Source organism: Chenopodium album, chromosome 16 (genome assembly GCF_948465745.1).
Source record: "Chenopodium album chromosome 16, dcCheAlbu1.1, whole genome shotgun sequence".
NCBI classification, from domain to species: Eukaryota; Viridiplantae; Streptophyta; class Magnoliopsida; order Caryophyllales; family Amaranthaceae; genus Chenopodium; species Chenopodium album.
In genome coordinates, this window is record NC_137849.1 from 12,848,958 (window position 1) to 12,875,325 (window position 26,368).

Genomic DNA, 26,368 nt, shown 5'->3' on the forward strand with positions numbered 1-26,368 from the left:
ATCTGAAGGTAATTGGGGGAAATCAAGTGCGAACAAATTGCGCAAGTGTAGGGAGATAAACTTGCTTGTTAACCATCGTGGTGGAGTAAAAGTGCGATCTTTGCTGCAATTTTATCAAATACAGCGTGAATCGAAGTGAGGTATGTATTTTTATGCTTTCATTTGTAGTATGCCCCTGTTTTTGTTGTTTGAAATGGATGTTGACTGCAACCTTGTTTAGCGTACATGGTATATGTGAAATCGATGTTGTTTAAAGCGAAAGACGTTTTTTTCGTGGTTTATATGTGTGAATTGTATGCAATTGTTGTCAAATTTGTTGGGTTGTTCGATTGTTATCCTGTATGTATCTTATACTGTTGTTGTTTTTTGTCTTTGTGATTGACGCAGAATGGGTGATAATATAGTGTTAAGGTTTCAATACAATGGGATTGATGTGATTATTTTGGTTGAGGATGTTGATAAGGTTAATCTAATAGACCTAATTGTAGAGTATTGGGAGAAGGCAAAGGCAAACAATGTTGAAACCCCTAATCACCCCACATTCCAATATGTGTACAAGATGAAGCATGTTTCACTTCATAATGATAATGATGTGATGAAAATGTTTACAAATTTGCCAGAAAAAAAAAGAGATTTACATATGGGTTGGGTGTGAAGCAAAAGACAGTAAAGTAGTAGCTGCTGCTAGGTCATTGGTTAAGGGTAAGCAACAAATTGAAGCATCTGAAATTGGCAAGGAGAAACTGATTAAGCCTGTAGGTTTTAAGCCTTTAGTTATTGGGCCTACTAAGAAACTAACACCTAGGAAGAGAAAGACACAGGAAAAGGAAGTAGAAGTACAAGTAGAAGCTGAAGTTGTGAGTAAGGAAGAGTTTGAGAGGCATGTGAGTACATTGGGCAATACACAAGAGATAGTTGAACCAGAAATTCTTGATTTTGATCCTGATGAAACATGGCCTAAAATGGAACAGAGATTAGCAGAAGAGGGTTTAGGTAGAGGTAGAGGGAGGAGTAGAGGAAGAGCTAGAGGTAGGGGGAGGAGCAGTGTGAGAGGGAGGGGCAATGTGAGAGGGGGGGAAGAGGGAGAGGGAGGGGGAGAGGGAGAGGAAATGCATTGGAGAACTAGTTCAATATTTCCCCAACACCTTGGGAAGTTGAAGAGCCTGAGCAACCTGGGGAAACTCAGCCCATAGAACCTCAATACATACCCCCAGAAAATCAAATTATTCAAAACACACAGCCTGAGCAACCTTCCCAACACATTGTACCCCCTATTCAGAATGTAGGAGGATTTGGTGCTAATAACAACAATGAATCTTCTAAGTCATCTAGGGTCTCAACCTATTTCCAGAGGAGGGTGCCTAGAACTAGTGCTAGAAGAAAAGGTATTGTGATTAGCAGTAGCACAAGTGGTGGTGAGAGTGATGTGAACACTGTGCAACCAAGTGAGAATTTGGGAGCTGCTGCAAGTTTGGGTGAAGAAACTACTGACACAACCTTGACAGTGTATGAAGATGCTAATGATGATGGTGAATACCAGGAAAAGGATGATGAGCAGTCTGAGGATGTTGGGGATGGTGAGGACAGTGAGAGTTTTACTGATGATGAGGAGCAGGGAGATGATGAATATGGACCTATGGTAGAGGATTCTTTTGATCCATTTGAAGAAGCAGATTTTGTATGTGATGATGACCAGGATGATTACTTGAGTAAACTGTATAACAATGGGGAAGTTTACAAAGATGAGGGGTTTGGTAAAATAGTTCTTAAGGAGTGGCAGCTTTTTGTTGATAAGCAACACCTTAGAGATGTTGTTAGGGATTATTGTATACAGTGTGGGTTTGCTGTTGTTGTAGATTATGCTAGCACCAAAAGATATGCAGCTAGATGCTCTGACATTCACTGTAACTGGAGGGTGCATGCATCAATTTTGCCAGATAACACCACATGGGCAATAAAAAAGCTTAGTAATCCAGAGCATACTTGCCAAGGACTAGAGTCTAGGAATCCAATGGTTAATGTGAGTTGGGCTACTAGAGTGTTGTTGGATGATATTAGGGCTAACAATGATATCCCAGCTAAGTCCTTGAATGAGTTATTGTGGAAGAGATATGGTGTTGACATGGCACAGAGCACACTATACAGAGTTAGGTCACAAGATTTAATGGAAATTCATGGTGGACATGATGAGTCATACAAGCACTTGCCAATGTACTGTGATATCATTAGGGAGCTCAACCCAAATTCAATTGCTCATGTTGTTTGGACTAGACCTGAACCTGAGAGGCCTTTACAGTTCAGCAGCATCTTCATTGCCTTTCAAGCTGCATTGGATGGGTTAAAAGTAGGGTGCAGAAGCTTGATTGGAGTAGATGGGGCACACCTCAAGGGCAATTATGGTGGAGTGTTACTCTCTGCAGTAGCCATGGATGGAAATAATGAGATTTTTCCAGTTGCATGGGCAATTGTGGGAGTTGAAAATGCTGACAGCTGGAAATTCTTCCTTTGGCATCTGAAAAATGCTTTACAAGATTCTGGAAGAGGAGATCAATGGTGCATACTTTCTGACAGGAAAAAGGTAAAAAAGCTACATTTATGTATTGATTTGTGAATATGATCATCATCCTAATATCATTGCTTGTGTTGTTTTTGTAGGGTATTGATCCAGCTCTAACTGAAATTTGGCCTAAAGTGGGGAGGAGATACTGTTGCAAGCATTTAGTGAAGAATTTCAAAGGCCAGTTTCCTGGCTTGCTTATGTTTCAGCTATTTTGGAAAGCTGCTGGGGCATACAACCCTTTTACTTTCAAGAAGGCAATGACAGCATACAGAAGGCAAATCCACTAGCCTTGGTTTGGCTTGCAGAACTAGGCCCACAGTCAACATGGACAAAGCATGCATTCAATCCAGCCATCAAGAATGACATCAACAAATCAAACTTTGTAGAAAGCTTCAATTCTACTCTGGGGGTGGATAGATGTAGACCTGTATTGACCTTGCTTGAAGGTAACATTATTGATTAAAAATGGTATATTTTGAAACTATAACTTAGGCTAATATGTATACTCTACCTTGTATGTAGGTATAAGGAGGTTAACTATGGTAATAATGGCAACTAGGAGGGAAGCTTGTGAAACATGGGTTGATGATTTCTGCCCAAACATAATGAAAAGAATTCAGGTTATCAGGCTTGAGTCTAGATCATGTAAATGCTTGAAATCTGGTGATGGATTGTTTGAAGTATTAGATGGTAGATCTGTACTTGCTGTGAATCTAAAGGAAAAAACATGTGTGTGTAATGCATGGCAATTGTCTGGATTGCCTTGTAAACATGCAATGAGGGCAATTTTGCACTCACATGATGACCCAATGAAATACATAAGTGAGTGGTACTCAGTTCAAAGGTACAAGCTCACCTATGCACATAGCATAAAAGTGATACCAGACCCTGAGCAATGGCCTGACAGCACATATGAAGAGATAGGACCACCACCAATGAAGAGAGGGATTGGAAGGCCTACTAGGAACAGAAGGAGAGAGGAATGTGAGCAAGCTAAGGGGAAAAGGTCTAAGACTATGAAATGTGGCAAATGCCAACAGTTTGGCCATAATGCACAAACATGTCAAGGTGGGCTCACTAAGAAACAAAAGGCCAAAACAGGACAAGCTTCAAATCAAGGCTCAAAGCAACCCAAATCTGGAACAACATCAAAGTAAGCTTCAAACCAACCACCAAAGACAAGGAAAGGAGTTAGTCTAAGCCAACCTGAGCCAGCTACTGTTGTAGCTCCATCACAGCCATTAAGATAGTCACCTAGGACCAGGGCTAAGTCAAGAGTTTCAGCATCACAGCCTTTTTAGATAATTGTAATGGATGCCTTGTTTTTTTGTAATCAAACAATTGTAGGTAGCGAATTCCTGCCATGAACCTTTTTATTTTGGTTATGTTTTGAAGAATTATGGTTTGGTTAACTGTAAAAACATGGGCAGTTGTCCTGTGATCATTTTTGCAATATTATATCTGTTTAATTTCAATTACTTGTCATGTGAGTTTTGTCATGTGAGTTCTGTCAATAGTTCTTGAATACTTTAAGCATAATCAAATAACAGTAATATTTGCTAACAATTTGTTGTGAAATAACTTGCTTTTATTCATGAAAATGCATTACATGATATGAGCTTTGTTCTAACATACCCCCACCATCAGTACAACCTTAATCATCACTTAGAAACTAAAAATAAAAGCACAAAATACATTACCAGGGCCACCTTCACAATCATTTTCAAATATTTCACCAGCTCATCTACCCTATCAATTACCCCCAGAACAGAACGACTAGACTCTACCTCCATTTCCTCCCCGACCCTAATTATATCCCCTTCCTTCAACCAGGCAAAGAAATCGCAGCTTCTGCACTTGAAGAACAGCCTTCGTGGGTTCCTAATAGTCTCTGACATCATAACAGCAGCAATTTGCGGAGGAGAACAGTCACAACGAGTACGCTTCACCCACGCAATGTTGTCATCCATGGTGATTGCCTTCCTACCAGTAGACGAACGACTATTCCTCATCGACATTAGTGGAAATTGGGGGGTAATTGCTGGAAGACAAAGAGAATTGAAGAAATGGAAAAGTTAGGGTTCATGCGAATTGGAGGAAATTGGGGAAAATATAAAGACGCTGGGAGGGGGGAATAGTTTAGGAGGGAATTTTTTTTTATTTTTATTTTTTATAATAGAAGTTTAGGAGGGAATTAGGGAAATAATTTTGGAGGGAAATCCTATTTTTTAGGGCTAAGTTAGTAATTACACCTGTACTTAACCACACTAGTTAAATAATTAGTTTATATTATAATTAAGGTTACCATTTTATTATTAGTTCTAAGTGAGGTTTACCAATGATAATTAATTTTAAGAATGTTCACCACTTGTAAAATGGAATAACTAAAGTTCACCAATGAGAATTTCCCTAAATTATATAACCACAACAAAAATCAATACCATTATAACATATATAATTACAAGAAATTTAAATTACAAGAAATTTAAATACCTTTATTATCCTATTTTATTTAACACCCTAAACCCTTACTCCTAAATCCCAACTACAATAATTTGCACTAAGAAAGATCATATTATATTTTATAGTATCATATTGCATTTAACGGTATAATAAAATTTACTTAACATCCACACAAGTGTTGTCATACATAATAATATATATTTCATTAAAGAATGTGCTAATACCCTTGCTTAGTTGGTTTATGGAATTATTGTTTGCTACGTGACCCAAGTTCAAATCCAATCCAAAGCTATTTTTATAACTTTTTCTTAGGACCATTTGCTTTGGATCTAAATGCTATAAAAATTAAAGCCTTGGAAAACGAATTTCCAAGCTAAGCCATCTAATTTGGACAAGAGAAATGTACTGAATCATAATAATTTAACATTTATTTGTTCAAAAAAATTTAATGTATCAAACTCGTATTTGTGAAACATAAATAATTCACCAAGGGTTATGAAAATGTGATGGAGGGTTAATTTAATCCAAAATGATACTAGTTATATCTCAATCAGCCGCATCTATAGTATAAATAAAATAAAATAACCCTAAAAACTTATCCATTAACTTGTCACAATCGTAGATCAAATCAATTGATAATGTGGGATTTAAAAAATTGACTTCAAAATATTTAATTTCAAAGTTATAGGAGACAAAGTTGTGACTTATTGAAATTGAAATAAAATTATTACACCTTTTATTATGAACTTATTAGAAGCATTATTTTTTAAAAATTATTAAAAATCAAGGAAATTAAAATTGAAATAAAATATAAGCCATTAAGAATATACACGAAATACATTTACTGTCATGATAATTCATGTTATTCCGATATAATATACACACATCAGTTGTTGTTATAACAAATTAAAAATGATTGTTATGTGGATGATTAAGTTATCGCTCTTTATTGTACGACATAAAGACGGTACAAAAACTTCATGAGAGATATTCCAACTAATCCATTAATATGAAAATATTTACTAATAGCTCACTACGGGTTAAGTCCATCAACCACGTCTCTAATGAAGGGGGCTAAGTCTATCAACCACGTATATATCAACGTTATAATCCTCACACATTGATCATTGTGTTAATAATTAATGTATGATTGTAGTATGGACGAGTAACTCATCTCTCGTTATATCGCACCACACAATTTATCGCACCTCACAATTTAACGACAAAACTTTTAAATGTGTAGGATTTATGCCAACTAATTCATCAATATAAAACACATACTAATAATTCACTAAGGGTATCAAAAAATCAGTGGAGGGGTACAAAAAAATTAAAATGATACTAGTTAATTAATGAAATGGGTTAAGTACAACACCAACCACATATTTAGTGCAACACTGCAAAAATGATCCTATAAATTATTTAATGGTCTTTTAAATGTTGATTCAAAAACGAGGTTTATAAATAAAATTTTGAAGTTATTGACCGTATAAGTTGTGACTTATTGAATAAAATAAGCTTATGTCATAATTTACTCCTACTAACCACAAACTTTTTTCCTCAAAAAACATAAAAACTCTGCTTTTTATTTTGACATACTAAGTAAAATTTGTGAAAAAAAAATTAAAATAATTTGTTATAAAAAATAAGTCAAAATCTATGGAGGAAAAAAAAATTTCCTATTATGATGAGTTATTGGTGAGTCGTGACTTATCTATCTATCTATCTATTAACCTATACTAAAAGCAAATCCTTAATAACACTTGTCATTACCTTGTAACAAATTTTCCCGTTTTTTTTACCTTTTTTATTTTTTTATTTTTTATTTTTTTTTATTTTTGCAAAATCTTTAATTTAAGTGACTATTTATATCTTATGATATTTTCTTTTCATATTGACAATCATATTCCATATATATTCAAATGAATTATTTCTAAATATTTTTTATGTACTTTATGTAGTATTTTGTAATATTTAACAACCGTGCATTGCACGGGATTTTGACCTAGTTGGAAATATACTCCGTGATAAATTTTTATTTTGATTCAATTACTTATATTAAAAGATATTAAAAAAATATTAGAACTTAATTACTAAAAGTTGTCAATAAACTATGCGAGTGTCGTGTTTGTAAATTGTGAATTATTTGTGATGTCTTCAATCATTAAAAATAGTAGAGGGCCGGGTGAAAATAAATTTAGAATGATTCTAGTTTAAAGATATGCTAAGTTTAACATCAATTACAATTTTAATTCCAAATAAGAAAAAATGATCCTAAAAAATTGTTTAATGATTCAATAAACCTTGTTGTTGTTCATATCTCCCCTCATCTATGATTTGTATATACTCCGTAATTAATAAGCAAATGAACTATATAAGATCTATAAAATAAATACCCAAAGTTCATAACAATTATCCAACTAATTTATAAAAATACCCAAAAACTATAAAATATAATAAAATTAAGATGGAAATTATAAAGGATGTTATAAATTTCTTGCTAATTGAATCTTCAACATTATCAATGGGAGGATTACAATTGTTTGAGTTGGAATCATCATCTTCAAAACCCAAAATATATATATATATATATATATATATATATATATATATATATATATATATATATATATATATATATATATATATATATATATATATATATATATATATATATATAATAAAACAATGGCGTCCAAGGTGTTAGATTACATAATAAAACAAATTATTTTTTTTTATTTTTTTATTTTTTGAAAGGGAATTAATTTGCTTAGAATAGATTGAAGAATTTAAAGAGACTTGGGATAAGATAACTAAGAGCAACTCCAATGGTTGTAGGTAGGGACTTGCTTGCAATTTGATTAATTCCCTAACTACTAGCTTGACCATTGGAGCTAGAAAACTCAATTAGCTTGGCTAAGCAAATTAATATTGCCAAGCTAATTTGCTTGAGGATTAAACTTGCCAAAATAAAATACTCATTGCACCAATTAAGCTTTTTCCATGTATTTTCTATCCAACAATTACTATTAAACTAATAGCTAGCCATTAGAGCAAAAAGTAGCTAAAATGATAATTATCTTAAAAGCTTATGTGGCATGGCAAACTAATTGTCAAATTAGCTTGCCATTGGAGTTGCTCTAATGGTGGAAAGGAAGATAACTTTCTCTCTCCTAATTACAAGTCCCAAAACAATGTTGGCAACTTGGCGCTATATGAAAATATCGCGGCCACAAGGTTCATTTGGGTGGGAAGATGAAGAAAATTTCCCTCCTAATTTTCTCCCCTAAAATTTCATTTTTCCTCTTTTATTTATGGGACCTGCTTATTTGTCATAATATTATTAATGGTGTATAATATTCTATTGTACACTATGTGTACCTCTAAATTATTTTTTATTTTTGTACCGAAGATAACGGTCGGACAAACTATTAATAAAGGAATAAAAAAATCCGAGAGTACATAATGTCGTAAACCGCCTATCAGACATAATCGATAAAGGGCTACCACTCCACTTTGGACCAAGTAAAGGATGTAATCATAACAGACTAGACCACAATTTTGCAAATGGATTGATAATATGGCTGATCCACATGTTCATGTAATGTGTATGTGTGTAAAAGAGGTGTTAACACATACTTGTACATCCGATAATGGCAAGTTGGTAACAACATTCGTATTATTCAGAAAAAGGAAAGCGCCAAATGTGCGAAGTTTCCATTGCTTGTTTTTCTTTGAATTTCTCAATCTTTTCTTATTTCTGGGTATTATTTTGCTCTTCTTTTTAGGATTTCATTTGCATTTGCTTCCACGAAACCCTAGATTTTGAATTATGGGTCTTTGGGATTCTCTACTCAACTGGCTCCGAAGGTAATTTCTTCTTCAAGTTTTGATTTTTCCAATTTTTAACTTTTTAATTTTTTGTTTAAGCTATTGTAATATGTTTATGAATTTCATGAATTTTGATTTTGATTTGTGTTTTTATGCATCTGGGTATTGGAGTTATGTTTAGTTTAGTTGAGAAAAAATTGAAGTTTTTATGCTAAACTTATAATCACTTCATATTCATCAATTATATTACTTTTGCTGCTGTTTGAGATTATAGATTTTAGGGATTTGGTTTTAGTCATAGGTTAATTAGTTTTTTGGAATCCAAGTATGATGAAGGGCTAATACCTGTAAGCTAAAAATGGTCTAAATTTATTCCTCCAATTTTTTTGAAAACACTAGTAGTCGGTGGACATGTTAGACTTGACAAACTTCATGCTCATCTCGACTTTCCGGTGAGCTTTTTATGATTGATAGCGAAATTGCAATGGAGAGCGAATATGCGACATTACGATTTATGAAGCTGTTCTATAAGCCTCTCCTCTGTTGAGATCATAGTAACCTTGAATATCTTGCCTGAAATCGGTTTCCCTACACCGAATCCTCTAGAGACATGAAAATGAACTTGTGTAATTTTTCTTGATGCCATTATATCCAAGAATCCTACATGCTACTATAGTACTTTGTCTATGTATTATGTAATGAGTATGGATCTTATGATGTAATTGTTAGGTCATTATTGATTAAGTGTATACGAAACTTAAAGTCCATGGTGAAGTGTTTGGGAGAACATGTCAAACACATTAATGGCACAGATAGATTCAACGTGAATGATGAGCCTTCATTGCCTAGGAAACAAGATGCTCAAATCGACATTATCGCTAATGATACCATTTTATATGCGTTGTGGTTGTTTTCATTTGTCGTACTTGTCCTTTTTATGTTGTTTTTGGTTCGGTTTACAAGCTGTCTAGGTAGTCTCTTGGTCATATTGATTTAGTGTATTATTGGGAAAACAGGTCAAGCACATCAATGGTATACATGAAGCAATATTTTTAATGAGATTGATGAACTTTATTGTCCAGGAAATTAAATAAGATGCTCTAATTGTGATATTGACCCTATTGTAAGAGACTTAGATTTGTAATCTTCTAAATTTCTTATTTTGATTTTATAATTTCCTCAAGAGTGACCTATGAACTAGAAAAGGTATTGCCTCCATTTTTTTTTTTATGATGCTAACATTTTGAATTTCAGGCTTGCTGATACAAAATTAGATCATTAATAATATCTATGATTATTAATTTGTAAAAATTATAAAAAGTTTTTGAACCTAAAAAACCAAAAACAAAAAGATAAAAATTATAGTGAAATGAATCTGACAAGATCTCACATGGTTTTGTTTTTCCTTGCGTAAATTTCACCAATGATGGTCAATGGTGCAAAGTGTTTACAAATAATACAACGGGGTATTGATTTTGAGGAAAGACTTCTGATTGAGGGTCTATTGGGGTTTTATGTCTATGCATCTCAAGACTTGAATTTGGTTAATAGTTAATTCCTATCAAAGTTAACCGTAAGCTTTTCTTCCTCTCCTGAGGAAAAAGAAATGTCTTCTTCTAGCTTGTTAAAAATACAAGCATAAAGGGATATGCCACTGCTGCAAGTGACATGCCTGTGTAGTTGTCTAGATGAAGATCAACATGTCCATCTTAAACTAATCAATCAATTTATGTGAACTTGCCTGTGCTGTTAACAATGAGCTGAATTTATTGAAGTTGGTAAGAATTCCAATGCCTATGTGAGTTTATATTTTCTACAAGTCTAAGAGGTTAAATGTAGAATCTTACTAAAACATGAACCCATCTCTTTTGATTTTTTGGGAATTGATTTTTTTTTTTCTTCCTTTCTAATTTAACATATTAAGACGTAATGTTAATTGTAACTTTTGTAAGTGCCTATGGTGCGTAGGGATGATTAAAAGGAGGTTGGCGGGGTGGGTTGGGGGAGCGAAGTGAAGGAGTGCAAAATATAATTGCAAGCTCAGTATAAGACTTTAGACTTTAGACTTTCAGTAACAGGGATGCTTAAATTCTACCCTGAACACAATAGATACTAAAAGCTGGAAATTTGTAAAGCTTGTTGACATTTTGTTTATATGTCTGACTAAGACTCCATTTCTTATTTCTTATCTTATAAAGATTAAGGGTTTTATTTATTTATTTATTTTTTTTCTTTATAAGAATAAACTATCGCAGATTCTATGAATGAACCAAGTCCTTTGGTATATTATTTCTATTATGCGTTGCAAAATTGATTACTTGGTATCTTTTACTGCTAGACGAGAAGCATGTAAAAAACCTAGTTAATGGGAAGTTTGGATTGAGTTTGCTATATTTGGTTGGGTGATGAGCCATATAGTGTTGTATTGGTTTAATTCAGGAATATCTATCAGATGTCAATGAACTTATTATAAAAACAGTTGATTAATTGTTATATTTGTTCTTCTGAGGGGTGGAGCCAAGGGGGGGCTGGTGGGAGCCATGGCCACCCCCTTGGCTCAAGATAAAATTTAATTTTGCACATACTTGTTATAAGTTTAAGTGTAGAGGAGTTGGTTTTTACCATGTCATAGTGGATAAGATGTCAAGAGTTCAAACCTTGCAACGAGCATTCTAATTTATTTTTTTTTATAGTAAAAGTAATCAATTCAATAATATATAGTTACAAAATTATACATACATAGATATGATATTGGCCCCCCTTACTTAAAAATTCTAGCTCCGCCATCCATCTCACAATTAACTTTGACAATACTATGTATAAATGTCCCATTCTTTCCATTGAAAGAACAAGTCAGTACTAAATTTATTTATTTATTTATTTATTTCCCATTTTCACCTGCCATCACACCAACCATTTCCTACTCTTTAACTTTTACTAAATTTTTATGTCTCCATGCACTTTCAATCATTTTATTAACATTTAAAGACTGCTCTAAAAAACCATTTCAAAGTCAGCAATGAAGTATATTCTAGAATGGATGGATTATTAGTCTTCAGATTAGTTAAATTTTGTTCTTGATGTAATTCGGTTATTTTGTATCAATAATATTTGTGTCTGATTTGGCTTATTTGAATCTGGTTATGAGGTAAGGTAAGTAAATGGCTTATTTGTTGTCTTTACATAATCTCAAGACATTGAGATAGATAGCAAATGATCATTTGCTATTTTGAAAAATAGTTGGTAAATTTTTTTAGCAGCACTGAAGCTGCTTAATTTTTTTTCTTTTGTTTTACCAGCTCTTATTCTTTGTGAATTGTTGATTAATCTTTCTTTTTTAAGCCTCTGGTGCTTTTTCATATCTCTGTCCACTTTCAATCATTTTATTTGATTCTATGACTATTCTAAAAATAATCATTGATAGTCAACCGTGAAGTATTCTTGGACAGATGGAGTATTAATCTTTAGATTAGTTCGATTTGGTTCTTGACATAATTGGGCTCTTTGTATCGATTATTGTTTGGGTCTGATTTGGCTAAATTGGATTGAGTAATAAGGTCGGATTGCATGAAACTTATATGCAACACTTGAATAAAGCTGTCAAGCTCTTTTTCTAAAACCCAAATGTCAATTGTAGGGGGTGAAATGATTATAAGAAACCATGGAAGATCTTGTTGGCCAATCCCATTTATTGTCAGTTTGCGTAGCTATGGCATTATACTTAGCTTTCTATCGTGATTTTGTCGTGTTTTTTTAGCTAATTTCTTGAGGTTTTTCTGTATCCTACTCATACATGTTTAATATTATCAAAATAAAAATTGCAATTGCAATGCAGGGGTTAGATAATGATTGCTTGCTTGAAGCTCATAATTTCTTGTTTTTGTATTTGTCTGTCAGCTTATTTTTTAAGCAGGAAATGGAGCTATCCCTTGTTGGCCTTCAAAATGCAGGAAAAACATCCCTTGTTAACGCAATTGCTGTGAGTATTGGCATAACTTTTTGCTTGTTTCATTTACTTTTTTGGATTCTTTTGACCATTTTTGCTAATCTGTTAACAGACAGGGGGATACAGTGAAGACATGATTCCAACTGTAGGTATCTTTACAAAGAGAATTTTTAAAGTGTGTATCATCTTGCAAGTAACAGCTTACACTTTAAAACCAGGTCGGATTTAATATGCGCAAAGTTACTAAGGGCAACGTGACTATAAAGCTTTGGGACCTTGGAGGCCAGAGGAGGTTTCGCTCAATGTGGGAGCGTTATTGTCGTGGTGTCACTGCAATTGTGTAATTCTTCTCAATCAATGGACTTGTTACATTTCTCTTTTTAACTCTTTTTTTTTTGTGTTAGTGCGATAATCAATGTGGGGGATAAGATTATAAGTTTGATATGTTAACTTGAATAAATAGAAACAAATCGTTGCCAAGGGAACATCTTTTCAAGTACAAAATTGCCTTTTAGTCTACCAGTGTCTGTAGGTTCTTTCTTTCGACGTTGTCCTTTCCTCATTGTACCCCAAACTAGCCTATGTGTATGTTTATTTTAATCCACTAGATTCTGATTGCCTTCCGAGCTTTTAAACGATACAGATTACTAAACTATGTTACCATGCCGATTCATGTCTTCATTGAATTGCCTCGTGTTTATGTTTAATGAAAAAAAATACTTCAGCTTAAAATATGTGTGAAATCATTTTTTTAATTAGTATTATCATCATCATTATACTTTTAGTTATTGTAATTTAGTAATGACTAGCAAGATAAGTTTATTTTGATTCATGAGACTCATTGCAGAATAGATTCTTTTCTTCTTTGGTTGCGCTTCTGGAACATTTGAGTCTTCCCAGATGCTTATGTCCAACATTTATGCGACTGTCTTTTTGATCTGTATTTCGGTGCCAAATAGCAGAAGAGTACTCATTCTTCTTTGCATCACATGTAGGTACGTAGTAGATGCTGCTGATAGAGACAGTATCCCGATATCCCAAAGTGAGCTACATGAACTTCTGGAAAAGCCATCGTTAACTGGGATTCCCTTGCTCATTCTTGGCAACAAAATTGACAAGTCAGAAGCTCTCACACAGCAAGCATTAATGGATCAGCTGTAAGATCATTAAATTTGCACTCCTGCTATGGTTCAACTTATCTTAACTTGTCATTACTAAACTATTTAGAATGTGTTTCTAGCTTGTATGATTTTTTTTCCCCCCTGAAATACAGAGGCTTACAATCAATCACTGATAGAGAAGTTTGCTGTTACATGATCTCATGCAAGGACTCCATAAACATAGACAGCGTCATCGATTGGCTTATCAAGCATTCAAAAATTGCCAAATGATTGAAAGCCAAAAAAAAAAAAAAAAAAAAGGCTAGTCATTGTATGTTTGATCTAATTGGTATATGTGGTTCAAAACAAACAGTTCAATTGGCATTACGTAAGCGTGACGTATCAGGATGCAGGAACTATGATCCATTTTCATGCCTCTTCAATCAATTTGCCAGCTTATACGTAGCTAATGTATGCTAAGCTATTATTATTGGTTTTAAGTGTTAGGCTGTTATATATTTTTTTGAATATGTATTAAATTTGATTTTCATGTGCGTCAATAAATGCAATCTTTGACAATTAGTCCCCTGGAGCTGATAATTTATTTATTATATGTTGACTAATCTTTACTCTTCTTAACATCATTGGACTTATAATACTAGTAATGCTTTCTTCATTTCTTGTTACCTAGGATTCTAGGAAGGATCTTGTTTACATCATTTGTCCATTGCAGCTTAATAGGTTGAATACAATTGTGTCAATTTTTGTATTGTGTTTCGGATAGCACAATGTGGTTGTATTTTCAGACTTCATATGAAATAAGGAACGCACTTAGGGAGGATGCCATGGGAGTTTTGATTCGTTGTGTAATTTCTGTTTTTGGGTTTGACCCTCATTTGCACCAAAAAAAAAAAAAAAGAATCATTTCTTTAATTCAGAAGAATGTATGCAAAAATATTTAATGGAATGTGGTTAAGTTTTTGGAGTTGAAAATATTTTGAGATTCTGTAGAAATTTAAAATGAAAATACTCCTTATGTTAAAATAATTTGTGCATCATATGCTGGATATTTCAATAAAAAATATTAATGTGATGTTGAATATTGTTGATATAAGTCATTAAATTTTCAACTTAGGGCTTGTTTGGTTCACCTTATTTTTTCTTATTTGATCTAGTCTGGTCTGATATGATCTGGTTTGGTTTGATCTGATCTGATTGTCTAAGTTGACTAAACTTTGACCTTAAATGTACGATAATCTATAAGGAAAAAATGTATCAAGTTCGATCTTGTTAGATTCGTAATAATGTGTATTTTATTAATATATAATTTTCACAATTTTTTTATTACAAAATTAAAGTTATTTAGCGATAAAAAACTGCACATAAAACGATGATCTGATTTGAACTTATTTTTTCTGATCTGATTTGAACTTATTTTTTCTGATTCGATCTGATTTAATCTGAACTTATTTTTTCAGAAATAAGTAAAAATAAGGTGAACTAAACAAGGCCTTATTCTATGAAATTGAATAAGCAATTGAGTTATTGATAAAAGTTATAAAATTGTTGATATAAGCTATTTAATTGTTGACATAAACAGTTGAATCCCTTATATAAGGGTATGTTCTCATTTATTGAGCCGAGCTGAACTGTTTATGAGGGAAGGAAATTAGGAACTGAGCTGAACTAAACTGAACTGAAATTAAGCTGAATAGAACATCCCCTGTTATTACATTGTCGATGTTAAGTCATTTTATTATTAGAATTACTTTTTTGTTTAGAAATTTATTAAATTGCTAAATTGTGGAAATTATGTTAGGAACTACCACTAAATATATCATTTTGTCAACTATTTGCTTTAAAAAAAAGTGAAAAAATTACACCACCCTTAAATTTTAGAACTTTAACTAACACTATCCATTTGTATATTCCGGCAAGAATCTGTGCTGAGTAGCGCTCAATTTTTTACTCCTAGAATAGGTTATAGCCCTCATGTGTATTAGTATATAACTTATATTTCCATTGATTTTAATCCTTGTGTTTTTATATTACTTGCTTAGCAATTATATTTTTTTCCCAAATACTTTTGTTTGTTACTTTTCAAATTTATTTTTCTTATCACTGGCTTATTTTACTCTTTATGTTTTCTCTTGCCTAGCTTGCTTTTTTACTTTTTTAAAATACATTTGCACTCTATGTTGTTTACTTTCCTAATGAATCCTGCTTGTTATAATGACAATTTATGTTAGCTGACCCCATATCAATTTGAGATTAAGGCTTTGTTTTTTTGTTGTTGTTGCATTATACTTCTATAATTAGGTAGATGCTACCTCTGTTTCGAGTTAAGTACTACAATTTGAATGACATTTTTTTCAATAGACAACTTGAATTTTAAATACTAAAAATTAAAAATAGTTGATATTGACTTTTACATTGAGATAAGTCTAAAAACACAACATTTGTTTTTAAAGTTTAATAAAAAAAAAGAAAGACAAAAGTAAAGACATGCAGATTATATAAAAGTTACTCCAATTTTTTGTATAACCTATAACGGAAGAAGTAACGTTCAAGTTTTTTAGGCGCCATTGGATCTTTGGATGTAGTATGTAGATAATGGCTAAGATCGCAAACATTCTACCAAACTCTTGAAAAAATCACCCTTAAGGCCAAGGGGTTGACTATTTACTGATTCCACAAACATTATTTACTAGGAATGATTCTTATATGAATATGAAAAGTTCTCCGGTGAGTATACACTAATTCAACAACTCTTATTTATTTACTTTGTATATTTTAAATTATGAAAATTAATAGTAGGAGGACAAAACCAATGAAATTAAGGAATTTAAAATTGGAATAATTTCTTAGATGATAAGTTTTTATTCGCATTTGACCTATATATATTCACCTATAATATATCTACATTTAGCCTGCTATTCCTCTGACAATCAAATGAGAGACAAATCGATGGATCATGCATAGACATCACTTACGTAAATTAACACAAACCTCATTATTTATAAATGTTAAACAAAATTGCAAGGGACTCATTGGCACGGCACGACATACCCTACACGATCTCTTATATACAACCTGCCTTAGTATCACATTCATTGACAAGAAGTTCTTTAAACGAATAACAAATTACAACCTATTAGGGCTAAAATTATTCCTTAGTACCATATCTCTTGGCTTGCTAGCGCTGCCCATGCCTAGCTCTATACCATGCTCACCTCACCTCATTGTATAATGTATATGCCATTACAGTATCTAATTTCATTTTGGGTGTATTAGGCCAAGGGAACGTTGTTAAAGGACAAGAGGGCCCACAATTAAAAGATGAGAGAATAAAGCTAAGTCATAATATACAATAAACACGTTGTCTTAACGTGCAATTAAGTGGGTATCACATCTAATCCGGCCCTCCAAACACCTGTATGCATCTAAACAGGAATCAAACACTAAAAGTGGAAGTAGTTGTTTAATCTAAAAATAAATTCTACTTTTTGTTTGAAAAAGAAATCAACATTACTTTTACTTTCAAGACTAACATTTTCGGTTGTTCAAAGAACTAATCAACTCCCCTAACTTCTTTCCACATCAAAAGAACAATGTTTTATCTACTTCGTTTTTGTTTTTGTTAAAGTTTCACCAAATTAATCTTGCATCAAAAGCAAATTCCTAGAAGACAAAAAAATAGGACATAGTATTAGGAAAGTGGTACCAAAGAATAATTGGATCTAATCACGGCAACAAAATCAACCGGGGACACTTTGAGGCTAGGGCCCCCGTGGTTCCAGTTCAATAGAACACTTCTCTCGATAACATATTACTAGTATAAGAAAAGGTATTATGAAAGTAAAGAGAAAAAATGAGGATTTATGAATTATTCACATTTCATCTCCACACAATCAACAATCAATGATGTTGAATGTAAGTACAAAAACATTGGAATAAAAAATTACAAGTGAAAAATAAAGATAAATGGTTCCTGAAAATAAACAAAATTAATGGGGGGAAAAAAAAAAGAATTTAAAAAATTAAAAAAAATGAAAAAAGAAGAGAAAAGTAAGTACACAAAGAGCGTTGATGGGGGGAATGAATCTCAATCAAACAAGGAGAGTTTTAAGAATAAACAAACAATTTTGAATATTTCTATAATTGAGGTAAACAATTGTAAGAATTGATAGTGTTTGTTATCAATTAATGTTGCTGGATGGACGGATGTGCGCACCTGGCACGGATTGTATAGGGAGGATTAGCTTGGTTTGGAAGGTGTATTTTCTGGATCACTAATGATGTCTGCAAGCGGGTCTTGTCCAGACGATAACGTAGATTGGCAAATTTCCTCAACGCGGCTGGTTACATCACCCATTGATGGTCGACTATCTGGGTATTGGGCACAACAGTCAATTGCGAGCTGCAAGAGCTTAACCATCTCCTCCTCGACATTCTGATATCTTAGGAGCTCCATGTCAAAGACTTCAGCAGCCCACTCTTCTCGAACAACGGACTGCACCCACCGTGGCAAGTCCACCCCTTCTTCATTCAAGAGAGCATGGGTAGGAGCCTTGCCTGTAAGCAACTCCAGGAGGAATATACCAAAACTGTACACATCGGCCTTCTGAGATACCCTACGAGGATCAGTGATCTCTGGTGCACGATATCCAGCTACACGGTTTGGAGTTGCACTTGGACTTGCAAGTTGTGCAAGGCCACTATCTGACACTCGAGCTTCATAAGAGTTGGTAAGAAGGATGTTAGATGACTTTATGTTACCATGAGAAGCTGTGGGGTTCAGTGAATGGACGTAAGTAATGCCACGAGCAGCTCCTAGAGCTATTGCAGACCGAGTTTCCCAGTTTAATGGTGTTCTCCCACCTCCTCTGTTACCTATTGAAAAGAGAAAAAAAAGACAAAATTTTCTGTTATTTTCTGTCGTAAACCTTATTTACATTTACTGTAAACAAGCAAATCTTCTGCAAGAACTTTCAATATACATACATATCTACATTGTCAACATCAAAATCCTCAAACAATTCATGATTGTGAAATTGAGAAGAAAGTGGGGCACATATTATTAAACGGATCTTTTGTTGTAGGCTACAAACTACGACACAACAGAAAACGAAATAACTTATTAAAACAACAGCTAACAAGTAGCATCAAATGCCAAATCATCAGTTGCGACATTAAACTTCATGTTAACGATATACCACACAATTAGTGTACAATTATGATTTGGTGAAGGTTAGATGATAAAAGTTTAAGTAGAAACCCCAAAACACAACATACCCAATACACTATTTTCCAGGCATGAACTTGATGTACAACCAACTTCATAGACACCCACTAACTAAATTAGCAAAGAACATCAACACCAAAAAACTTAAGCAACAAGATTACACTCCCTAGATAAGAATACGCGCTTGATCATTGACCAGATCTCAAATCCGAGATTGTATATAATATGGACTCAGAATATAAAAACACTTATCATTACTCAAAACGCAAGCAAGCACTTTTAGTAATTAAAACAAGATTTCCAATAATCAATGTAGTTGTCTCAAACCAGCAAGGATTTTGAACTCCTAGCCATGTATCGAACTTCTAAACACCTCGAAATGATTGTATTGTTTCTAACATACTTAGGTCCAATAAGAACTGCAGTGCATAGTATACAACAGAAAAAAGATCCAGAAATCATGAGCAATGCATAATCATCATGATTCATGAAAGCAATAAAAAGTTCACAATAGACATAATAATTCATTCAATCAACCAAAAGCAAACAACAATACTAAACAAAAATCTACAAAAATTGAAACACATGAAAAAAATAGTAGTTTCTTACCATGTAATAGAGCAGACAAACTGCCCATTGGGAAGTAATCATAAACTAGAAGCTTCTCATTAGCACTACAATGGTAAGCTCTAAGACCCACCAAATTCTCATGTTCTAATCTTCCAATCTCCTCGAGGTTCTCCCTAAATTCTTTCTCCGTTACTGTCACATCCTTCAATCGCTTCACAGCCACCGCCACCCCGTTATCCAACGACGCCTTGTAAGTCGTCCCGTAGTTGCCTTTCCCCAATACCTCAGCCGACGCCCTCAACAAATCATCCAGATCGAACACTCTAGGCCCATTACCGAAAAACACCAATGTCTTGTCCACACCACCTCCACTCTTAGCACTGGATTTAGCAGCAGCAGCTGCAGCAGCCGCGGCCACAGCACCCGAGCTCTCACCGTTCCTCTCAGCAGTTCGCTCCTCTGCCCCTGACTCCACATCAGATTGCTTAGCACCACCACCACCAGTAGCACCAGCAGCAGCAACTGCATCCACAGACCTTGTACCAGGCTGTTGTTCAGTCTTTTTCTTTTTTCTACAGCAGCAGAAGAAAATCAGTAGCAGAATCACCAGCAATGCGATCACGCAACCAATTACAATCCCCGCGATCGCCCCAGCAGACAACTTTTTCTTCTTCTTCTCCCCACCATCACCATTTCCACTATCATTCGGGTTGGCAGAAGGTGCAGTAGCAGCACAAGCCGTCAGCGAATTCCCTTCAAACGCCGTCGATGGCATCCCACAAAACTGCGAAGGGATACTCCCAGTTAACAAATTATGAGACACATTAAACTGCTTAAGATTACCAATCTTCAAATCTGGAATCGAACCCGTCAATTGATTACTCTGTAAATACAATGTAGCTAAATTAGTCAGATTATTAAACCCTAAAGGGATCCCACCGGAAAATCTATTCCCAGCCAAATCAAGCCGGAACAAATTCTTCATCGAGAACAAAACCGCCGGAATCTCGCCGGAAAGATTATTATGCTGAAGATAAAGGTACCGAAGCTGCGACAATGAAGAGAAATCATTCGGAATATTCCCGGACAACGCATTATACCTCAGAGATAAAAAATTAAGCGAAGTAAGATTCCCCAAAACATTGTTCGGTATTCGACCTATTAATCCGACCCCGGGCAAGTGCAGCTCGACAACACGACCGTTTGTATTACATTTTACGCCTTGCCATTGGCAGGCGTTGGAAGAAGAGGTGTTCCAGCGGCCGGGGAGGGCGGCTTTGAGAGCGGACAATGCGCGGGAGTCGGAGGGGTTGGCGTCGGCGGGGGTTGCGGAGGGGAGGAGGGAGAGAGCGAAGGTGATGGCAAGTAAAACGACTAGTAAGGGTGGTTGTGGTCGGAGTTTGGTGGTTGACTTCATTGTTGTTGGAGAAGAGGAGGAGATCGGAGAGAGTTTTGGGTTTGGGTTTGGGTTTGGGTTTTGGTTTTGGTTTAATTGTTGGAAACGGTAATACGTTGCATTTTTCCACACGGAGAGAAGGAGAGAGAAAGAGAGGGGACAGTGTGTATAGACAGACTAGAGACTATAGAGAGAGTATAGATTATAGAAAGTGTGGAAGGAGAGATTGGAGATGAAGATTGGTTTAAGTGGGGTTACCGAGTTAATTAAAAACTACGGACTCACTGCTGTGTACTTATTAGTTGTATTTATTGTATTTAATATTTTTCTTTAAGATTCGCGTTATACTTTCTCCGCTTTATAAATATTATACCGTAAGTACTTAACATGGGTCCTTAACTTTATTCTACTCCTTTCGTCTTAAAATAAAATATTTTTTTTACTATTTACATACTCCCTCCGTTTCTTATTGATAGTTCCTTATGGGCAATTTTCACGGAAACTAATAACACATGAATAAGTAGTAATTTAAGTACATTGGAAAGAGATGGGAAAGTTAAATTTACACAAATATCATTGCAAATCAAAGGAAATTTTGGTAAAAAAAAATTAATATTAATAGTTGTTGGAAAATACAAATGGAGTGAACATTTTGTAACTAAAATTTAGCCATAGGGGATAGAGGAAGTATTAATTTTAATTTTTTTAATTTTTTTTTTCTTTGCAAAGTAATATAAACAAACTATAAGGCCCCGTTCACTTCACCTTATTTTTGCTGAACTGAAATTATTTTTACTGGATTGAAATTATTTTTGCTGAACTTAAATTATTTTTACCGATTCTCTATTATATTTTTTCTTTAAGTTTACTAATTTTACTAAACTGAACTTATTTGTACTAAACTGAAATTAAATTTACTGAATTGAAATTAATTTTACTGAATGTTATTTTTTTAAGGTGAAGTGAACAGGAACACTCACATACTAATTGCGAATAGATTTTGGATTTTATATAATTAATAATTGTAAAAGTTGCATACTGTTTGTTTTATTTGTATAATCAAATGAAAAAAAATAAATAAACAATATCAAATCTTTAAATTCGATTGCCTTTCTTAATTTTCAAGATTTGATCTAATGGTCTAAACTATTTTATTTTTGTAAGTATGTCAACAATATCAATAAATAAATCTTTTATGATTTTGTCAAGATCTACAAATTGATAAATTTTTAATTCCCTAATTTTTTTTTTCTCAAATAAATAAATAGATAAAGTAAATACGATTTGTAAATTGTGTAATGCATAACTTCAGTCTTCAGGTATTGATATGTTCGTATACCTCTCCCATCTCTTATATTGTTTTTTGAAAAAAAATTTATTGTTTGATTTGTGGGATTATGGGCTGGAAATGAGATTATAAAAACCCAATCTCCATAAACCAATGTTTGATTGATGGGAATTACATTACAGAATGGGAATGGGCATTGTTTGGTGGAAATGATCGGATCAAAGAGTGAGAATTCTCAAGTTTAGAGCATGTTGACATTTATTGAACTGAGTTGAACTAAATTGAACTGATTCGAGCTGAACTGAATTATAAATAAAAGGGTTTGAACACTTGACCTCTTGGAAGAGAGATTATTGTCTAACCATCTAGGCTAATAGCCAATTATGCTTTAATGTTGCACACTAAATAATATTATACTATAAAAGTATTGAAAATACATACTACATATTATTAAATGCTCGTAAAAATTAGTTGTTGCACAACTATAAAAGTAGTATTCTAAGGCAACGCCCGGGCTACTCACTATTTTTTTATTATAAAATAGTATAAGATTTGAACTCTCCTCACTACGCCACATCACCCATGCAACTACTCATAACGCCATATGGCTCTCCCTTCTATTTGTTTTCATTACATGTCAATGTGTCATGCACTAACAATAATAATAAAAAATAAAATAAAAATAAAATAAAATAGTTCACCACAAGATTTGAACTCAAAATCTCTAATTCTAGAACTAATTGTCTTACCACCAAGCTACGTGATTTTTATGTGGTCTTTTGAATACAAAATATTAATATATAACATATGACATTATAAACAACAAATTTAATTAGAAGAAAATTGAACCATAAATTACAACATATATTACTGATCAGTTTCATATAATAATCCGGGACATCGCCCGGGCCCAAAAACTAGTTTTCAATCTCATATCCATTAATATGTCAAACAAGTGATTGAGAATATTTAATGATCCACAATTCTCATTCCCACTTACACACCCTCTATTCCCCAAATTTTCATTCCTCCATGCTAAGCGACTTAGGGTCTATTCTGATTTATTGAACTAAACTGAATTGAACTAATTGGAGTTGAACTGAACTAAATAGGGCTGAAATGAATTGTTTATGAGAGTGGAAAATTATGAACCGAACTGAAATGAACTGATTGAAACTGAATTAAATTGAACTGAACTGAAATTAAGCTAAAGAGAATAAGCTCCTAGTAGAATTTCAATTTTCTTGATCATTTAGGCCGAAAGCAATTTAATTTTCCTTTTTTTTTTTTTTTTTAAAAAAAAAAAAAAAAATCCGAATATACACCCTAAAAATCTTCTAAATCTTCACGCATAGTGTATATGTTCAGTCATGGTGGAGAGTTCCCCCAAGGCCCCAACCCATATAATGCGTTAATACTATGCAATTGTTAAAAAATTTACAAAATACATTAGGCACCTACTCCGTATTAATTATCATCAGCTTATGTTTTGGGATTTTACATTTTTACACTTGTGAAATCAGGGACAGAGAGTAATGAATTTCTATTACAAGTATTTCAGGTCCTTTTGAAACGGAGGATTAAAAAATGAAAAAAATTAAAGTATAATAAAAAAAGTTAATGGGTTGGAAGATTAGTTGTTTGATTGCTGGTCAGTGGTCATTGTCTTCTGCTTAAAAACAATACTTTTTCTTTTTCTTTTTCTTTATCGAATATGTAAACTGGCCTAAGTTTAATTTCTTTCTCATTTATGTTTTGTTTTAGTGATTGACTTATTGGTACTGCACTAATTTGTGGCGAAACTGAAAACGAGGAACACGATTCTTTATCTTTTTCAGGGGTTTTTAAGGATTGGAACATGAATTCGGTTAAAATTACTTTTTTTGGTCTTGGTTTGTGATAAATTTATATTGGATTTGATTGATGTAATAGGGACTAATACTTTTGGAAACCATGATTCTTTGTTATGTTTAGAGGTGTTAAAAACTGACCTTATTGATCTAATTTGAAAAATTTTGATTTATGTTTTTACTGATATGAATACAATAATTTAGCAAAATTCACGTTTGAAATAGATCTGACCTGATGTGACCTTACCGAACCAACCCGAACGCTCGAATTGACACTACCTCTACAACTCTACTCATAGTTTCAATAAATAAAATTAAAACTACGTAAAATAATATTGATAGTAAAATACTTTAGTGCTCGTTTGGTCAACATGGAAATTAATTTCATGGGAAATAATTTCCTTCACACAATTCCTTTGAAATGGCCCTAAGGGCCTGTTCACTTCATCTTAATTTCAGTTCACTTCAACTCCAATTAGTTCAGTTCAAATCAGTTCATAATTTCCTTCTCTCATAAAGTATTCATTTTAGCTCAATTCAGTTTAGTTCAGTTAAGCTCCAATGATTTCAGTTTATCTCAGTTCAGTAAATGTGAACAACCCCTAAGTTATTTGGTGCTTCTACAAAAGTTGTAATTCATAGGAATTTTGAATGACCAAGCAAGAGGTGGCTAATTAATTTCTCAAATATTGTGAGAATAAAGTTCTAATTTCATAAATATACAATCTCTCCATTTTCGTCCATTTTCACCTTTTGTTGTCCAGGCCCATGTCTTGACACTTTCATGACACGCCTTGCTATTTTCAATTTCATGTTAAGTCATGTTATGTCGCATAGACTTAAGGCCTGTTCTGATTTACTAAACTAAGCTGAACTGAACTGAACTTATTGGAGCTGAACTAAACTGAACTGAGTTGAACTGAATAGTTTATGAGAGAAGGAATTAAGAACTGAACTGAACTGAACTAAAATGAACTGAATTTATTGAAGCTGAACTGAACTTAACTTAACTGAAAGTAAGCTGAAGAGAACAAGCCCTTACCTAGTCTCTAGCTAATTCTCATCTTTAGTGTGTATTAGCTTATTAAGTACTTGTTAATAACTATTCAAAAAAGGTACTTGTTAATAAACTTGGGCCCTGTTCTTTTAAGCTTTTAGGCAGAGCTGAGCAGGACAAATCAGAGCAAAGCAGATTTCAGCAGAGCATAGCAGGGCTAGGCTTCCACACACTGCGGAGCAGAACAACTCTAAAGAACAGGGCTTTGCAAGTTTATAATGAATAGCGATAAAATTAATATTCAGCTATCTATTAGAAATATTTTGTGTGGCATAATTATATTATTATTTGTGTGGCATAATTATATTAAGAAATATTATATGTGACATAATTTATGTGACGTATATTTATTTCCCAAAAATTTCACACATTATATTCCCTACTCCATCATACACTCCAATATCAAATCTTTAGTATCTTTCGCAACACCAATATGGCGAATATCCAACACCTACCAACTCATAATAAAGTTATGAACTTATAATTGCAAGAGGCTCGACGGCTTATGCACCGTTTTTTGTCCAAGTATCTTAATAAGATACAGTCACACATTAAACCATTAGGTTCAACTTTACACCAATAAACAATTACATCGTACACTCACCAACATAAATAATTCTAATAGTATATTAAAAAAAAAATTATAAAAATACAAAATAAAATAAAATAAAATAAAATAAAAAATTGATTTTTTTTTTTTTTATATGTTGTTGATTTTCGAAAGTTCCTCACAAAAGCGAAACACATCTTCGTATCCACCGCCAAGAGCCAGCAAGCTATTTAAGTGTAGTAGCTGGTCCATTATTATGTGTTTATTTTATGTACATATTTCAATCATTTCTTTATGATATAACAATAGTATTATACATGCAATTTGTATAAGTTTCTCGAATGTATAATAAATAAATAATATAATTGAATGATACAGAACAAATTTTAAGAAAACATTATGGTATTCGAGATACAAAATGGATTGTTTAATTCCTATTGTGTAGGCTTAGTTGACGTTAACCGTGTCTTACGAGTAGGGTGAGTATTGAGTAAGTAACAAGTTTCTACGAC

General features: G+C 33.3%; 3 protein-coding genes across 4 annotated transcripts; 2 read left to right on the forward strand and 1 right to left on the reverse strand.

Annotated features, from left to right (window-relative positions):
• Window positions 1-3,108: 3,108 nt before the first annotated feature.
• On the forward strand, window positions 3,109-3,717 carry LOC145583910 (uncharacterized). Its single transcript, XM_081640861.1, has one exon. It carries the CDS (start codon window positions 3,109-3,111, stop codon window positions 3,715-3,717), a length of 609 nt encoding a protein of 202 aa, XP_081496987.1.
• A 4,941-nt stretch (window positions 3,718-8,658) lies between these two features.
• On the forward strand, window positions 8,659-14,479 carry LOC145584925 (ADP-ribosylation factor-like protein 8c). 2 transcript variants are annotated; one of them, XM_081641711.1, is made up of 7 exons: window positions 8,660-8,729; window positions 8,812-8,893; window positions 12,752-12,833; window positions 12,913-12,945; window positions 13,019-13,140; window positions 13,796-13,957; window positions 14,074-14,479. In XM_081641711.1, the coding sequence occupies exons 2-7, from the start codon at window positions 8,856-8,858 to the stop codon at window positions 14,189-14,191; spliced, it is 555 nt and encodes a 184-aa protein (XP_081497837.1). In that variant the 5' UTR covers window positions 8,660-8,729; window positions 8,812-8,855; the 3' UTR covers window positions 14,192-14,479. The 2 variants fall into 2 exon arrangements, with proteins under 2 accessions (XP_081497836.1, XP_081497837.1); XM_081641710.1 differs by having other exon boundaries at window positions 8,659-8,893.
• A 3,332-nt stretch (window positions 14,480-17,811) lies between these two features.
• LOC145584926 (putative inactive receptor kinase At3g02880) lies at window positions 17,812-21,345 on the reverse strand. The gene is made up of 2 exons (XM_081641712.1): window positions 19,755-21,345; window positions 17,812-18,793 (listed from the first exon to the last, which is right to left on the reverse strand). Exons 1-2 carry the CDS (start codon window positions 21,130-21,132, stop codon window positions 18,159-18,161), a joined length of 2,013 nt encoding a protein of 670 aa, XP_081497838.1. The 5' UTR covers window positions 21,133-21,345; the 3' UTR covers window positions 17,812-18,158.
• Window positions 21,346-26,368: the final 5,023 nt, after the last annotated feature.

Excerpts from the sequence above, each read along its gene's own strand:
- LOC145583910 (XM_081640861.1), top strand. The coding sequence starts at position 3,109 with ATGGCAACTAGGAGGGAAGCTTGTGAAACATGGGTTGATGATTTCTGC.
- LOC145584926 (XM_081641712.1), bottom strand. The coding sequence starts at position 21,132 with ATGAAGTCAACCACCAAACTCCGACCACAACCACCCTTACTAGTCGTT. Across the intron at positions 18,794-19,754 it reads TTTGTCTGCTCTATTACATG|GTAACAGAGGAGGTGGGAGA; the intron begins GTAAGAAACTAC and ends TCTTTTCAATAG.
- LOC145584925 (XM_081641710.1), top strand. The coding sequence starts at position 8,856 with ATGGGTCTTTGGGATTCTCTACTCAACTGGCTCCGAAG. Across the intron at positions 12,946-13,018 it reads GTGAAGACATGATTCCAACT|GTCGGATTTAATATGCGCAA; the intron begins GTAGGTATCTTT and ends CTTTAAAACCAG. Across the intron at positions 13,141-13,795 it reads CGTGGTGTCACTGCAATTGT|GTACGTAGTAGATGCTGCTG; the intron begins GTAATTCTTCTC and ends CATCACATGTAG.